At 42.4% G+C, this 17,188-nt stretch overlaps 1 protein-coding gene across 1 annotated transcript in view; it reads right to left on the reverse strand.

The window, feature by feature from the left end:
* Positions 1 to 16,793, reverse strand: part of LOC106610502 (collagen alpha-1(I) chain) — a 29,351-nt gene extending 12,558 nt beyond the window's left edge. Inside the window, exons 1-22 of the mRNA XM_014209886.2 lie at positions 16,492 to 16,793; positions 14,649 to 14,852; positions 13,903 to 13,934; positions 13,067 to 13,102; positions 11,625 to 11,720; positions 9,522 to 9,593; positions 8,841 to 8,885; positions 8,358 to 8,411; positions 7,940 to 7,993; positions 6,277 to 6,330; positions 5,535 to 5,588; positions 5,217 to 5,270; positions 5,086 to 5,130; positions 4,419 to 4,472; positions 4,002 to 4,046; positions 3,828 to 3,881; positions 2,921 to 3,019; positions 2,611 to 2,655; positions 2,019 to 2,117; positions 1,480 to 1,533; positions 713 to 820; positions 342 to 395 (exon numbers count right to left, since the gene is read on the reverse strand). Of these exons, the coding sequence (XP_014065361.1) occupies positions 342 to 395; positions 713 to 820; positions 1,480 to 1,533; positions 2,019 to 2,117; positions 2,611 to 2,655; positions 2,921 to 3,019; positions 3,828 to 3,881; positions 4,002 to 4,046; positions 4,419 to 4,472; positions 5,086 to 5,130; positions 5,217 to 5,270; positions 5,535 to 5,588; positions 6,277 to 6,330; positions 7,940 to 7,993; positions 8,358 to 8,411; positions 8,841 to 8,885; positions 9,522 to 9,593; positions 11,625 to 11,720; positions 13,067 to 13,102; positions 13,903 to 13,934; positions 14,649 to 14,852; positions 16,492 to 16,573 (1,494 nt within the window). The 5' untranslated portion in view covers positions 16,574 to 16,793. The remainder of the gene's footprint in view (positions 1 to 341; positions 396 to 712; positions 821 to 1,479; positions 1,534 to 2,018; positions 2,118 to 2,610; positions 2,656 to 2,920; positions 3,020 to 3,827; positions 3,882 to 4,001; positions 4,047 to 4,418; positions 4,473 to 5,085; positions 5,131 to 5,216; positions 5,271 to 5,534; positions 5,589 to 6,276; positions 6,331 to 7,939; positions 7,994 to 8,357; positions 8,412 to 8,840; positions 8,886 to 9,521; positions 9,594 to 11,624; positions 11,721 to 13,066; positions 13,103 to 13,902; positions 13,935 to 14,648; positions 14,853 to 16,491) is intronic.
* Between the last annotated feature and the right edge of the window lie 395 nt (positions 16,794 to 17,188).

Here is a 17,188-nt window from a genome sequence, read left to right on the forward strand (position 1 = left end):
ATCCATGTCTATGAATTTGAAAGTGGTTATATTTCTCCAGGCCCATCCTTTAACTTTTTACCATAACAGTGGCTGTGTGCCGGCTTTGTTGTTGTTTCAATTAAGGATTCTAGCTTCAAGGATAAGGATGTTTTTGCTTATCGGCTGAATTTAATTTGGTTCAATACAATGTTCTGCTTTGAAGCTTCCAATGCCTCTTGATTTCATGTATGGCCTAACATGGTCTAAACACCAGGCGTCATGTTTCTTCACATGGACTTTATAGTTTACTGTTCAACTATTACTATTACTGTCATTATTATTATTATTATTACTATTATTATATTGGACAATTGACTCACCTTGCCACCGGCAGCTCCATCAGAGCCGGGGAAACCACGCATACCAGGCATACCCTGTTGGAAGAAACAGGACCGACACACTGTATTACACAGTGGACCATGGAACAGGTACACCACATCACAAAGTCAAGGCTTGACTGACGTTCAGTGTCCCCTGGGAATGAAAGGTATTCTATGGACATGGTCTAGTATAGACTGGTGACTGAGGCTCTGGTGGTTGGTTGTTGCTTTTTCATATTCCAAAATCTATATGGTCATTTACTGGAATCATATGGAGATAACAAAACACAACTTTAAAACAAATCTGTCTGTGAAGGGACATCGTTCTTATGAGTAGGGGCACATCAGAGAAGGGGTATCTGGTAACATACACGCTCCCCAGGGGGTCCAACACCACCAGCTCCACCAGGCTCACCACGGGCACCTCTCTTTCCCTCCTCCCCAGATGGGCCAGGGGGGCCGCCAGGACCAGAGGAACCCTGGTTTGAAAAAGAGGAGGAAGGGATAGAGGGGTCAGACATCAGACCTGTAGTAAACTCCCCTGTCTAACAATACCTTCAGAAGAAACAGGTGTCTATCCCTGGGTTAGAGACCTGTAGTAAACTCCCCTGTCTAACAATACCTTCAGAAGAAACAGGTGTCTATCCCTGGGTTAGAGACCTGTAGTAAACTCCCCTGTCTAACAATACCTTCAGAAGAAACAGGTGTCTATCCCTGGGTTAGAGACCTGTAGTAAACTCCCCTGTCTAACAATACCTTCAGAAGAAACAGGTGTCTATCCCTGGGTTAGAGACCTGTAGTAAACTCCCCTGTCTAACAATACCTTCAGAAGAAACAGGTGTCTATCCCTGGGTTAGAGACCTGTAGTAAACTCCCCTGTCTAACAATACCTTCAGAAGAAACAGGTGTCTATCCTTGGGTTAGAGACCTGTGGTCCGGTTTCCCAGACACAGATTAAGCATAATCCTGGACAAAAAACCTATGTCATTGGAGATTCTCCAGTGAACATGCTTTTCGGCCCACAACTGGGCTTGCTTAATCTGTGTCCCGGAAATCAGCACTAAATGTTTTGAGACATGGTCAGCTGCTTGTTAAATAAATATTTCCATAGGTTATATATAAGGGCGGTCCAACTTACAGGCTCTCCCTTTACACCGGGCTCTCCCTTGGAGCCTGGGGCTCCTTGCTCACCCTGTAGGGAAATCAAACAAATCACATCAGCACTGGAGGTTGGTGGCACCTTAATTGGGGAGGATGGGCTCATGGTAATGGCTGGAGCGGAATAGGTGGAATGGTATGAAATACATCAAACATGGTTTCCATGTGTTTGATGCCATTCCTTTTGCTCCATTCCAGCCATTATTATGAGCTGTCCTCCCCTCAGCAGCCTCCACAGCACATCAGGTAACACTCACCACTAATTCCTGGGCTATGTTACACATCACAAAATGGAGTGTAGTGCTGCAAACGTTTAATTGTTTTATACATCCATAGATATGGATTAAATGACTGTGTTCTATTGAATTCTGTGTAGTATTAATTTACAAAGCAATCCTCACCACCACTGCTTGATCAAAACAGCCCAAGCACATCACAAAATGGACTAGTGCTGCAAACTTATACATGAAATGCTATTTGATCAATTTACTAAATAGTGATCGTAACAGTGGTACTCACATGGTTACCCTTGGGGCCGGGGCCACCACCAGCTCCGGGAGGTCCAGCGGGGCCACGGGATCCTGGGAAACCAGGAGCACCAGAGATACCAACAGCACCCTATGGGATGGACAAGAGAACACACACGTTAATGCACCAACACCCGTATGCATGCACATACTACAGTCTTAATGGCGTTCCACATACTACAGTCTTAATGGCGTTCCACATACTACAGTCTTAATGGCGTTCCACATACTACAGTCTTAATGGCGTTCCACATACTACAGTCTTAATGGCGTTCCACATACTACAGTCTTAATGGCGTTCCACATACTACAGTCTTAATGGCGTTCCACATACTACAGTCTTAATGGCGTTCCACATACTACAGTCTTAATGGCGTTCCACATACTACAGTCTTAATGGCGTTCCACATACTACAGTCTTAATGGCATTCCACATACTACAGTCTTAATGGCTTTGCATAGAAGCATCTGCTAAATGGCATTTATTATCATTAGTATATTACGTATATAGTATTACCAGTGTTCATTTGAACATAATCAATCATAGACCATCAGTTAGATGTATCCACAAGGCTCATACTTACAGTGGCACCCTTGCCTCCTGATTGGCCATCACTTCCGGGGGCACCCTGTTTGGTTAAAGGAAAAGAGCGGGAAAGAGAGGGGGGGGACATTATATTACAGTAAACTTCAGGGGTCAGAGGTTAAACGGTGCACTACGAGGGTAAACATAAGCATATACACATATATAAGGATAAGGACCTATATAAAGATAAGGACCTATATAAAGATAATGATCTATAAGCATATATAAGATAAGGACTTACAATCACAAGCAACCAGGACAAATAATAATATAAGCATTTAAGGGCAACCATGCACAACAGTACTCACAGAGGGTCCAGCAGCACCAGCGGGTCCAGGGTTACCGGGCTCTCCACGAGATCCTTGGGGTCCGTCTGAGCCACGGCCTCCCTGAGGACCGGTCTCTCCCTAAAGGGGGCAGCAGAGAGGACATTAGGAGGGTGTAGGAGGGTGCTGGATGTTCACATTCTTTGAAACTGATGTTATCATCTCTCTGTGTGTGTGTGAGGGGGGAGATTTTGTGTGTGTGTGTGTGTGTGTGTGTGTGTGTGTGTGTGTGTGTGTGTGTGTGTGTGTGTGTAGGAATATAATTAATCATTGTTTGTTTTTATGTGTTATGTTTATATTATTCCTGTTGAGTACGATTTCATCTTTTCACTCCTCTCACTGTTTCCTCTCTAATAGAGGTCTGTACATTACAGTAGTCTCTCACTGTTTCCTCTCTAATAGAGGTCTGTACATTACAGTAGTCTCTCACTGTTTCCTCTCTAATAGAGGTCTGTACATTACAGTAGTCTCTCACTGTTTCCTCTCTAATAGAGGTCTGTACATTACAGTAGTCTCTCACTGTTTCCTCTCTAATAGAGGTCTGTAGATTACAGTAGTCTCTCACTGTTTCCTCTCTAATAGAGGTCTGTAGATTACAGTAGTCTACAGTAAAGGGACAGGACGGAGGTGTTCCACGAGGTCATCATATGCCATCTGGTGGCCACTACCTGTATCAGATCAGGTTCTCAATCTGTGTCCCAATTCTCTACCCTTCTGCCCTAAGTCTGCACTTGTTCACTTCCCTTCATGGATTTGAGAGGAAAGGACTGGTGTAAGAAATATGGGTGAAACTGGCTCTATCCAATGCTATCCAATGGATAGAGAATTTGGAAGCAACAAGTGGATTAGGTTTAGGGGTAGGGGTTTGGGGTGGGGGGCTATGACATACCTTAGCTCCAGCACCTCCGGGGAATCCAGGGGAACCAGATGGGCCAGTGGGTCCCTGAAGAGATCAAATAAACATTATTTAACTAACATAGTCAGGACTAACACATGGCGCTGAGCGCTGTACTCTGACTTGCTACGACAGGTAGGATTAGTCACCAGTAATAAAGATACTTACAGGGGATCCAGCAGGACCAGAGTTGCCATCATTACCACGGCCACCCTATAGAAAGAGGGTATTACACTGTTATGACCATTCTTTAATAAATATTCCAAAAGCCAGACATGGGCATGAACATCTTTAGGAGTACTGCAGCAATAGTTTATACTATATGACAACAAGTCACTGACTTTTCTGTGCCATTCTAGATAGTGTTTATGGTATTGCTGCTATTCAGTAAAAATACATGTTTTGTCATACCCGTGGTATATGGTCTGATATACCACGGCTGTCAGCCAATCAGCATTCAGGGCTCGAACCACCCAGTTTATAATTACATTCAATTCATAAATTCAATCAACCAACCAATCAACCGACCAACCAATCAATCAATCTCTCAAACGAACAGTGAAGGTTGTGCTGTGCAGTACTTACAGAAGGTCCAGCGGGTCCGGGGCGGCCTCTCTCACCAGGAAGACCACGAGCACCCTAGGAAGAAGAATAGTGGAAGGAAGCAGAGGGAGGAAGAGAGGGAGGAAGCAAAGGGAGGAAGCAGAGAGAGGAAGAGAGGGAGGAAGAGAGGGAGGTAGCAGAGAGAGGAAGAGAGGGAGGAAGAGAGGGAGGAAGAGAGGGAGGAAGCAAAGGGAGGAAGCAGAGAGAGGAAGAGAGGGAGGAAGCAGAGGGATGAAGAGAGGGAGGAAGAGAGGGAGGAAGCAGATGGAGGAAGAGAGGGAGGAAGCAGAGGGAGGAAGCAGAGGGAGGAAGAGAGGGAAGAAGCAAAGGGAGGAAGAGAGGGAGGAAGCAGAGGGAGGAAGAGAGGGAGGAAGAGAGGAAGGAAGCAGATGGAGGAAGAGAGGGAGGAAGAGAGGGAGTTCAGTAACACTAGAGAGTACAGTAATGACTAGACAATGTCAGTGGCTTGCTACTTTTACCTGACCGTAACAATTTGTTCAGAAAACATTATTTAGTAATTACTACTACTGGAAGGCAGGTTGATGTCATTAAAGTTCCTAAGAGTTAATGGCCTCCGATATGTTTACTGAGACGAGAGCATTACTCAAATCAAATCAAAGTGTATTTATCATATGCACAGGATACTCACCATAGCACCGGGGTTACCGCTGGATCCAGGGGCACCACCCTCTCCCTGTGGTCAGAGGGAACAGATGAGTTCTCCAGAACAGATAACGATAGATGTACATTGTGATAGATATCATTAGATTGACCTCTAACCTTAGGGCCGGCTGGGCCACTGTCTCCCTTGGCACCATCCATTCCATTGAAACCCTGAGAAGGAAATCAAAGAGCATTTTTTAGGTTAAGTGCCATTCTGTATGATTAGGAGTTTAATGTAGGAATGTAGTAGTGTCATGGCTGTCATATCATCATGGGAGTAGGGTGAAGTAGCCCCTAGTCGCTGTTCTTGGATCAGTTATACATTTCCACTACAAATGGTTAGGGATAGGATTTCGGGAGGCAGCTGATCCTAGATCTGTACATAGGGGAAACTTCACCCTGGAGCATCCTCATGTCACTCCTCCTATTACTCACTCTGTGTCCCTTGATGCCGGGGAGGCCAGGAGTTCCAGGGGTTCCACGAGCACCCTGTAGGGCAGAAGAAGGAATGATGTGGACAGGTCGTCATAACAGACAAAAACCATACAGTCTTTATTCTTCATGTACTGTATGTCTTTTCAGTGCTGCAACTAACTTGATTTGGATTAGTGGTTATTTACTTTAATGTCCATATATTACAATGGTTCTAATTCAACTTTAAATCCCACCCTGTAGATACTCTACTTTAAAATCCAACCCTGTAGATACTCTACTTTAAATCCAACCCTGTAGATACTCTACTTTAAATCCAACCCTGTAGATACTCTACTTTAAATCCCACCCTGTAGATACTCTACTTTAAATCCCACCCTGTAGATACTCTACTTTAAATCCAACCCTGTAGATACTCTACTTTAAATCCCACCCTGTAGATACTCTACTTTAAATCCCACCCTGTAGATACTCTACTTTAAATCCCACCCTGTAGACACTCTACTTTAAATCCCACCCTGTAGACACTCTACTTTAAATCTCACCCTGTAGATACTCTACTGATATTTGGGCTGCATCTAAAATAGCACCCTATTCACTTTATAGTGCACTACTTTTGACCAGAGCCCTGTGGGCACTACATATGGATTAGGGAGCCATTTGGAAGGCATGCTTGGTATCAGAGCCAGGTCTGTTTGGATAGGAGCATTTGACCCTTGATCTATAGGGTTAGAGGACCACTCACCTGAGGGCCAGCGGAGCCACGCTCACCGGGGCGACCAGACCTGCCAGGCTCACCCTGCAGAGGAGAGAGGAGAGCGAGGTTGATGGAGAGACAGAGAGGTCCTCTCACTGTGAACAATGCTGTGGCAAACAGTGACAATAATGTGCCATAAAAAAATGCATAAAAAAGTGATGAATAAATTGCAAATATTATGATTAAATTACATATATATACAGTACCAGTCAAAGGTTTGGACACACCAACTCATTCAAGGGTTTTTGTTATTTTTACAATTTTCTTCATTATAGAATAATAGTGAAGACATCACAACTACGTAATAACACGTATGGAATCATGTAGTAACCAAAAAGTGTTAAACAAATCAAAATATATTTAATATTTTAGATTCTTCAAAGTGGCCACCCTTTGCCTTGATGACATCTTTTCACACTTTTGGCAATCTCTCAACCAGCTTCATGAGGTAGTCACCTGGAATGCATTTAAATGAACAGGTGTACCTTGTTAAAAGTGCATTTGTGGAATTTCTTTCCTTCTTAATGTGTTTGAGCCAATCAGTTGTGTTGTGACAAGGTAGGGGTGGTACACAAAAGAGCCCTATTTGGTAAAAGACCAAGTCCATATTATGGCAAGAACAGCTCAAATAAGCAAAGAGAAATGACATTCCATCATTACTTTAAGACATGAAGGTCAGTCAATGCAGAACATTTCAAGAACTATGAAAGCGCTATGATGAAACTGTCTCTCATGAGGACCGCCACAGGAGAGGAAGACCCACAGTTACCTCTGCTGCAGAGGATAAGTTCATTAAAGTTACCAGCCTCAGAAATTGCAGCGCAAATAAATGCTTCACAGAGTTCAAGAAACAGACACATCTCAACATCAACTGTTCAGAGGAGACTGTGTGAATCAGGCCTTTATGGTCCAATTGCTGCAAAGAAACCACTACTAAAGGACACCAATAAGAAGAAGAGACTTGCTTGGGCCAAGAAACATGAGCAATGGACATTAGACCGGTGGAAATCTGGAAATTCTTCAGCGATACACCATCCCATACTGTTTGCGTTTAGTTGGACTATCATTTGTTTATCAACAGGACAATGACCCAACACACCTCTAGACTGTGCAAGGACTATTTGACCAAGAAGGAGAGTGATGGAGTGCTGCATCAGATGACCTGGCCTCCACATTCACCGACTTCAACCCAATTTGATTTGTTTAACACTTGTTTGATTACTACATGATTCCATATGTGTTATTTCATAGTTTTGATGTCTTCACTATAATTTCTACAATGTAGAAAATAGTAAAAATGAAGAAAAACCGTTGAATGAGTAGGTATGTCTAAACTTTTGACTGGTACTGTATATATTATGAATACAGTATGTATGTAATTATGTAATCATACATGTCGATATGCAGTGGGGGGAAATATTATGGTGTAAGTTGCAAAGGAGGAAAACTAGAGGAAGTCTATGTTAAGTTCAGTTTACTGTCTTTACTAATGATCAGGGTTTCTGAGCTACAGATCTGACAAATGGAATGAGATAGAAGGAAAGTGGAGATCAGATCTGACAAATGGAATGAGATAGAAGGAAAGTGGAGATCATATCTGACAAATTGAATGAGATAGAAGGAAAGTTGAGATCATGGAAACACAACTTACATTATCTCCGTTCTTGCCTGGGGGGCCCATTGTACCACGTTGACCCATGGGACCCTACAGGGAACAAACAAGCATGAAGGGAGGTGTGTGTGTATGTTGCTTTGGGTCAAAGGTTACTGGGGTATAGTATACATTTATTATGACTATTATAGATCACAAATGACAGGGCTCACTGAAATATAATATACACACAAGTGTGAATAGTCAGTGTGTGTGTGTGTGTGTGTGTGTGTGTGTGTGTGTGTGTGTGTGTGTGTGTGTGTGTGTGTGTGTGTGTGTGTGTGTGTGTGTGTGTGTGTGTGGGTGTGTGCGTGGGAGGTGGCTACTACAACATGGTCATGGACAGGAAGTGATGCGTTCAGAATGTGTGTCAATTGATACTGATGGGCACAGGAAGTTGTAATGTTTGTATACTCACAGCACCGCCAGGCTCACCGGGCTCGCCAGGGGGACCATGATGACCGGGGGGACCCTGGACATGAACACAGATCAGACCATATGACACAGAGTATTTAAGCTATAACATTTATTATTATAACAAATGATGGGACATTTTCCAGAACCAAATTAATCCTAATCCTGTATGTACTAAAAGGCTTTTTCAAAGGAGATTCTCCATTGAGCATGCTTTTTAGTCCCACTCTAGACTTAATCTCCATCCGGGAAACCAGCCCTATAAGACGTACTGTTTTAAGACATAAATATACTACATTGTATACTGTAGAAATGTATGCAGAGTCTCTAAAACAAACTATAGACATGTTATGGTCAGAGGGAACATGGGAATGTAGCTGCTATAATAAACACAGATGCAAATAAATGTTTATTGTCAAAAAAGAATGAGATGAGTGAGGTTGGTGTTGTTGACAACACATCAAATGACTAATGAGAGGATACTTACAGTGTTACCTGGTGGGCCAGGGAGACCACGGGGACCCATTGGGCCCTGTTGGAAACACAACAACCAATGAATCAATTAATCCATTTGCAGCAGTACTTTACCTCCTTTGATTGAGATAAAGTGATTGTGTGAGATATTGTTAACTAAAGGATAAAATAGCTGATGATTGTGAGCGATCACTACCAGAGGACTACTGCAAACCTGAAAGCATTGTACTGTTTAAGCACTAGCTTAGTATAAACTCTACTGTGTCGACAGGATCCATGATCTTCTTCAAAAACACCAATACTAATCTGGTCTGCCTGGGGTCTGGCTATGTGATTGCGTAACTCTGACTAATATTTTTGTAGATGTTTGGTAATAGACAATGGTTGGCCATTTGTGAAGACAGTTTTGCATTGCAGCAGTCCACATTATCTGTGTTTCATATAGTTAACATAACTGTTTTGATACTGTCTCTTATCAGGGTTCCTGAAGGGGTTTGTCTCAGCGAGGACCATTTTGGAAAAAAGTGTTTTAATTACTCCTTTTATGTTCTATCCTCTGGGAATACAATGTCCATGTATATCTTGCTGTATATGTTTTTACGCAAATAAATTCAATTAAATTACATGTATCCTGGAAATGTGGCTTCACTCTCAACACTAAACAGCACAGAGGAAGAAAAAAAGCAGTTTGTACCATTGGTCCCTGTTGGGCCTGGCCTCCGCTGGATTTCTCGTCATAACCATGGTGCATCTGAGGAGAGAAGTTCTGGAGGAAAGGAAAGAAATGATCAATTTGTTTCTAAAAATAGTTAGCTTTGGATGTTTCTAAATACATAAAACATAGAGATGACAAAACAGCAAAATATGTTTATAACTAGTTACAACTGTTAATAACACTGCCTGTAACTCATGTTAATAACTGGTTACAACTGTTAATAACACTGTCCGTAACTCATGTTAATAACTGGTTACAACTGTTAATAACACTGTCCGTAACCACGTTTCTAATTGGTTATAATTGTTAATAACACTGTCCGTAACTCATGTTAATAACTAGTTACAACTGTTAATAACACTGCCTGTAACTCATGTTAATAACTGGTTACAACTGTTAATAACACTGCCTGTAACTCATGTTAATAACTGGTTACAACTGTTAATAACACTGTCTGTAACTCATGTTAATAACTACTTACAACTGTTAATAACACTGCCTGTAACTCATGTTAATAACTGGTTACAACTGTTAATAACACTGCCTGTAACTCATGTTAATAACTGGTTACAACTGTTAATAACGCTGCCTGTAACTCATGTTAATAACTGGTTACAACTGTTAATAACACTGTCCGTAACTCATGTTAATAACTGGTTACAACTGTTAATAACACTGCCTGTAACTCATGTTAATAACTGGTTACAACTGTTAATAACACTGTCTGTACTGTAAGTCATGTTTATAATAGATTAGAACTGTTAATAACACCGTCTCTAACTCGAACTCAAACAGGGTTCTGGTCAAAAGTAGTGCACTATATAGGGAACAGGGTGCCATTTGGGATGTAGCTTTAGTCATATAGGGTGAAATAACAGCTTGCTACATCAAACAATTCATTCGAAAATTGGGGCAAGTATCTACTAATATCACTATTAACGAGGAGGAACCTTTTCTATCTACTATCATAACAGATGTGTGCCTCTCTGTTTTCTCTTTCTAGTCCAGGGCTCTCCAACCCTGTCCCTGGATAGCTACCATACAGTAGGTTTTCACTCCAACCCTGTACCTGGATAGCTACCATACAGTAGGTTTTCACTTCAACCCTGTTCTTGGAGAGCTACCCTCCTGTAGGTTTTCACTCCAACCCTGTTCCTGGAGAGCTACAATCCTGTAGGGTGTCACTCCAACTCTAATCTAGCACACCTGATTCTAATAATTAGCTGGTTGATAAGATGAATCAGGTTGGTTTCAACAGTGGTTGGAGCGAAAACCTACAGGAGGGTGGCTCTCCAGGAACAGGGTTGGAGTGAAAACCTACAGGAGGGTAGCTCACCAAAAACAAGCTTGGAGAGCCCTCCTCTACTCTAACTCCTCTCCTCCATAACCCTGCCTTAGATCAGAGAACCAGGGAGCTGTCCACTCACCACTGGTGCTGAAGGGAGCAGGGAGCTACTATAAACTCACCACTGGTGCTGAAGGGAGCAGGGAGCTACTGTAAACTCACCACTGGTGCTGAAGGGAGCAGGGAGCTACTGTAAACTCACCACTGGTGCTGAAGGGAGCAGGGAGCTACCGTAAACTCACCACTGGTGCTGAAGGGAGCAGGGAGCTACTGTAAACTCACCACTGGTGGTGAAGGGAGCAGGGAGCTGCTGTAAACTCACCACTGGTGCTGAAGGGAGCAGGGAGCTACCGTAAACTCACCACTGGTGCTGAAGGGAGCAGGGAGCTACTGTAAACTCACCACTGGTGCTGAAGGGAGCAGGGAGCTACTGTAAACTCACCACTGGTGCTGAAGGGAGCAGGGAGCTACTGTAAACTCACCACTGGTGCTGAAGGGAGCAGGGAGCTACTGTAAACTCACCACTGGTGCTGAAGGGAGCAGGGAGCTACTGTAAACTCACCACTGGTGCTGAAGGGAGCAGGGAGCAACTGTAAACTCACTGCTCTCTAACTCAGTTGATATTTCCTCTCAGGTAAAAAGCATGGATGTAAATAACTCTGGTACAAGAGTAGTAGTAACTGGACAATATCCACAGGAATAGTCAGTGGATATTGTCTTGTCATGAGGTTACTTACTCCACCGCCAAGACCAGGAGGTCCAGGGGGGCCTGGGGGGCCGGGAAGGCCAGGCTGGCCGTCCATGCCATCGTTACCGGGAACACCCTCAGGACCCTGGAGAGATGGACAGACAGATAGACAGACAGCTAGTCAGTAACAGAGACATATATATTGACAGACAGCTACTCAGTAACAGCTCAGCCTTCAACAACCCATGGCTGAGTTACTTAAATAAATAAAGTTCTGTGTGCACTGCATTACACAAATTCAGGCCTATCTTCTAATGTACTTCATAAGATAAATGATATTTTAATTGGTATAGACCTAAAAGTGGTGGTTGAAGTGGTGAAGTAGTGCATGCTGTGAATAGCAATTCTGGCATTGTTGATTTTTTTTCTTTAAAATGTTTAAAATCATTCACACCGGTTGGTATGCAAGTGCTGGTGTAACCTGTGTTGCAAAGGTCAATGTTTATGCTAGTGCTGATTTGACCTGGGTTGCAAAGGTCAACGTTCAAACAAAGGTCAATAGGTCAATATGTTTAATATTTGAAAAATCTATATCTGTCAATAGAAACTAATGTCAACCTTTACTTTTAAAGACTTGTGTAAGTTAAACAGTTACAATAACATTGTACAGTAAAAACTCTACTACAAATTAGCTTTGCTGTGTTTAATAGGTGTGTTCAATATGTGTATTCAATGGGTGTGTTCAATAGGTGTGTTCAATAGGTGTGTTCCATAGGTGTGTTCAATAGGTGTGTTCAATAGGTGTGTTCCATAGGTGTGTTCAATAGGTGTGTTCAATAGGTGTGTTCATTAGGTGTGTTCAATAGGTGTGTTCCATAGGTATGTTCTATAGGTGTGTTCAATAGGTGTGTTCCATAGGTGTGTTCAATAGGTGTGTTCAATAGGTGTGTTCCATAGGTATATTCTATAGGTATGTTCAATAGGTGTGTTCATTAGGTGTGTTCAATAGGTGTATTCCATAGGTGTGTTCAATAGGTGTGTTCAATAGGTGTGTTCCATAGGTATGTTCTATAGGTATGTTCAATAGGTGTATTCCATAGGTATGTTCTATAGGTGTGTTAAATAGGTGTGTAAACTCAGAACCTAATTTCACTGTCTAGTTACTCCATTTGATTCTGTACTGAACAGAAGCAGCAGATTAGCCAAAGACCGTCTCCTGCTCCTATCCTTCCAAAATGTCCACCTGTGTTTACAATCCTTTACAGTTCAAATCCCAACCTCCACCTCAAGCACCACTTCTGCAAAGCCATGATTCATCAGAAGAATCAATGACACTAATCCACCGTACCAGAATATGCTTTTCCTTAGGCCTCTCATGGAACATCTAAACCATAGGACATGTCGCAAGCAATACAATTTAATTACACAAAATAAACAACTTCAAGTTGAACTTAAGTTAAACTTATGTCCTAAATTGAACTTGAAACTTACATCATCACCCTTGGGGCCAACTCCTCCCTCTGGTCCCTATGGGAGAACAACAAGAGGAAGAGAATCAGCTGTGCTACAGTGCTCCTTTCACTGCACTCCAATGAGAGAGGTATAGTCCTACTGAGGCACCAATGAGAGAGGTGTAGTCCTATTGAAGCACCAAAGAGAGAGGTGTAGTCCTACTGACGCACCAAAGAGAGAGGTGTAGTCCTACTGAGGCACCAATGAGAGAGGTGTAGTTCTACTGAGGCACCAATGAAAGAGGTTTAGGCATACTGAGGCATTTCAATGAGAGAGGTGTAGTCCTACTGAAGCACCAATGAGAGAAGTGAAGGCCTACTGAGGCACCAATGAGAGAGGTGTAATCCTACTGAGGTAGCAGTATACTTAGCACAAATAAAGGCATTGAACGTTTGTTTGGTGGAGAGTCAAATGGTAAGCCTAGAGCACATTCGAAAGGTATCACAGTTTGAATGAATTGAAATGAATAGCATACACCACACATTTCAACAAATATTACCCATAATGAACATAATGGGCTCATTTATGATGCCTGTAAGCAGGCCAGAACTGTCATTATTAAATAATATGATAACAGTCATGCACCAATGGAGGCTGCTGGGGGAAGGATGGCTCATTATAATGGCTGGAACGAAGCTAATGGAATGGCATCAAACCATGTGTTTTATGTATTTGATACCATTCCACTGATTCCGCTCCAGGCATTACCACTAAGCCCGTCCTCCCCAATTAAGGTGCAACCAACCTCCTGTGTCATGCACTAATACATTTTCACTGACATAAATCAATCTTGGGAGTAAAATGTGCATAAATACCTCTGTCTCAGACACTACTGGCCCCTGGGGACCTATGAAATCAATTGAGAGGAAAATATAATATTATTATTACCCCTTATAAACTCATATCAAACATGAACTGTGTAGTAGTACTATCCTGTAAACAATGTTTCTCAATGTACAATAATACTGTGTTGATAATGAATGCATGATGGCTGGACCCCATACAGCAATGTGAAGACATCACAGGCTTAATGCTGATTAGGCCTATATATGAGGAGATGTGAGTGTAAAATGAATCTGCACATCCACATCTCTAGCATTTAACAGGGTTAATCCATTCATTAAGGTGGAGGGAAAAGAAAAGCAATAGTAATATCCAATTGAATGATTTGCTTCTCATCAATAAGGTATCCACAGTCCATTCTAAGTAATGGCCAGCCCAGTCTGGGCAGTGTAGACTAAGGGCTGCTCGGTTCCTTTCGGGTTTGTCCCCCTCTGTCTATAACTGGAAACATTGCAGTCAACTGGTGCCACTAGGCGGTGCCAGAACACTACCACAAAGCACAGGTGGGCGGCAGGTAGCCTAGTGGTTAGAGTGTTGGGCCAGTAACCGAAAGGTTGCTAGATCAAATCCCCGAGTTGATAAGGTAAAAATATGTCGTTCTGAACAAGGCAGTTAACCCACTGTTCCTAGGCTGTCATTGTAAATAAGAATTTGTTCTTAACTGACTAGTTAAATAAATAAAGGTAAAATAAATATAAGGTCATCAAAGGTAGGCTACCCTCCGTCTCGGAGTCATCGGGGCAGATAGGACAGCATTCGCCGTTGGGGATGATAGGGTCGGCGCAGTCGGTTGTGTCCTCACAAATCACTTCGTCACACATAACGGTTCCGCTGTCGCAGACGCAGATCTGGCAGGGTTCAGGTTTCCACACATCCTTATCGTTGTACTGTTGGCCGTCCAACGAGCAGCTGCCGAATCCACCTGGGAAGATGGAGTTTTGGAGACGCAAGGTAAGTCACATGGCAAATAAATCTATCAGAAGTGACATCATTTAAACAGAAGGCCTCATACTTCTAACGTGTAGGCTAAACCCAAACCTCTTCAAATAAAAATGTGACAATGCAGGAAAAACTAGAAAAGAGCAAACCAGTCATGACTGTGAAACTGAACTCCTGCCACAGGTACTGTAGACCTAATGTAGGATCCTAGGAGGCCACTCTCAATGAATCGACATAGGCCTAAGATTGGCAAGGCCTAGACCTACCAAGATCCCAAAGGCTCAAGGCCCAACTTGAGAATCCTTTAGATATTTATTAGATATAGGCCTATTTACAGAATATTTAAGAAAAAGTAGACTACAGAGACCCTACTACTCCCTACTACAGGCATAACTTAACTGAATGTCCTATTGTGTTGCACTGGTTGTTGCCTTTGCAGTAGACCAGCATGGGGGTGTCTAATGGGAGTTGTAACGTGGTCGGTAAAAATGGGGGAGCCGCCCCCTCGAAACATAAAATGTTTCCAAATGCAATGAAATGCTTTGTGGCATGCATAATTACCAAGGCCTATGTTTGAACTTTGAACTACAAGCGATGCTATAGCCAACATCAGACAGGCCTAGGCCTATAACCAACATCAGACAGGCCTAGGCCTATAACCAACATCTGACAAGCCTGTAGGGTCTCTAATTGGGGTTCCGGTGGGTCCCTATACATGCAATTGTTAATATCTACCACATTGTGGCGCTCCCAGCCTGTACAATGACAAAATCTACCGAGCCACATGCCCCTCCCTGCCACTATATCCAATCTGATCAATTGATGTCTAGACAATTCCATTGAAGACGTCATAGTTAAACTATTTTCACTTAATTTGACTCCCTGGTTTAAAGTTACTCTAAAAGAAGCAATGGAAACTTATTGTTGCAAATTCCATTTGGGTTTGTTAAATAGGTTACAAACTTCCATTTATACTAGTAGGCCAATGGGGAATAAGGCGTGGCTTTCCTATTGTCTAATCTTTGAGGAGCTTTTTCCAGTCCATGCATAATTCGTTGTTGCGTTGTTCATAATATAATTCCTAGATTTTGGTGATATAGGCCTCAGATGCAAATAAACTTTTGTTCTGAGCTTTTTTTCTGAAAAAGATGTCCTCATTGCTTATTTTTATTTAATTTACATCAGCAATATATATTTTTTCAAGTGGTTTGTAAATGTTTAGTTTATTCCAATTCCATCTGAACATCATGTCATCATTGCGCATCCAAGCTTTTGTAGCAGCTAGAATTTCCCTTGCCCGAGGACATGGAACAGCGCGTGAACAGCGATGGCAGGGGCGCGCTAAACATGTGTCTGCACGCCAGGGAACGAACGCTCAGCCATGGAAGCAGAACAATATAAAATCCTTGTTCAATGCATCGAGCTTCAGAGCTCCAAAAGCAATGGTATAACCCCTTTGATGATGTTTGCTGACAATTTAACGCCATGTTTCCCACAGGGTAGGTAAGCATCATTTGTAACATCCCAAACACAAAAGAAAGGTGCGCAGCATCCTTTTACGCGCTATCCAATTCTTCCTGCGAGCGTCCCTGTCCCATAATCTCATATAAAGTGATACTTACTATCGTCCTCTCCTTGACCTCTCGCCAATAGTACTGTTGCGCTCAGCAACAGCGCTAACCGAATATCCACAAAGCTGAACATGTCTAAATATTAGACATGTAGACTCTTTGCAGCAAGGGGAATCCTGGTTTTACTCCTCAGACTCCAAACATAAAACGTAGTGTCCGGTTCTTTGTTACTCCAATCCAGACCCTGACAGAACCTCCCTACTGCCTAAACAAATGAGTAAACTGGGCTTTTATATGCCAAACTTTTGGGGAGGTCCTGGGAGCAGAAGATAACTTGTACATGTTCAAGTGAAAGGAGTCCCTCCTTCACAGTTCGGGGGGGAAGGGCGGCATTTAAAACATGTAAAACAAGTTCACATTTTGGTTAAAACGTGGACATTCAAACACCGGGGCTGTCATCTTCCGACTCCATGGATATTTTTTTCTTATTCAAACGAACTATTTTCAACCCTACTTTAATCTTGATAGTAGCCTATTCAACTTGAGGCAACTTGTCAGGAACGTTTTTAAATCCACATTTTGGAACATGCCATCAAGTGTTTCATTATTTAAATTGCGTTGTAAGCTAAGTATTTTATTTTATGTGGAATAGTAACAGCTGGGTTTAGGTTGTGCAATTTCAGATGATGTTGTTGCATGTGGATGTTTTCCAGCAGACACCTTTGTGTCATGGAATATCAGAATGCAA

The sequence above is a fragment of the Salmo salar genome, chromosome ssa01, assembly GCF_905237065.1.
Source record: "Salmo salar chromosome ssa01, Ssal_v3.1, whole genome shotgun sequence".
NCBI lineage: Eukaryota > Metazoa > Chordata > Actinopteri > Salmoniformes > Salmonidae > Salmo > Salmo salar.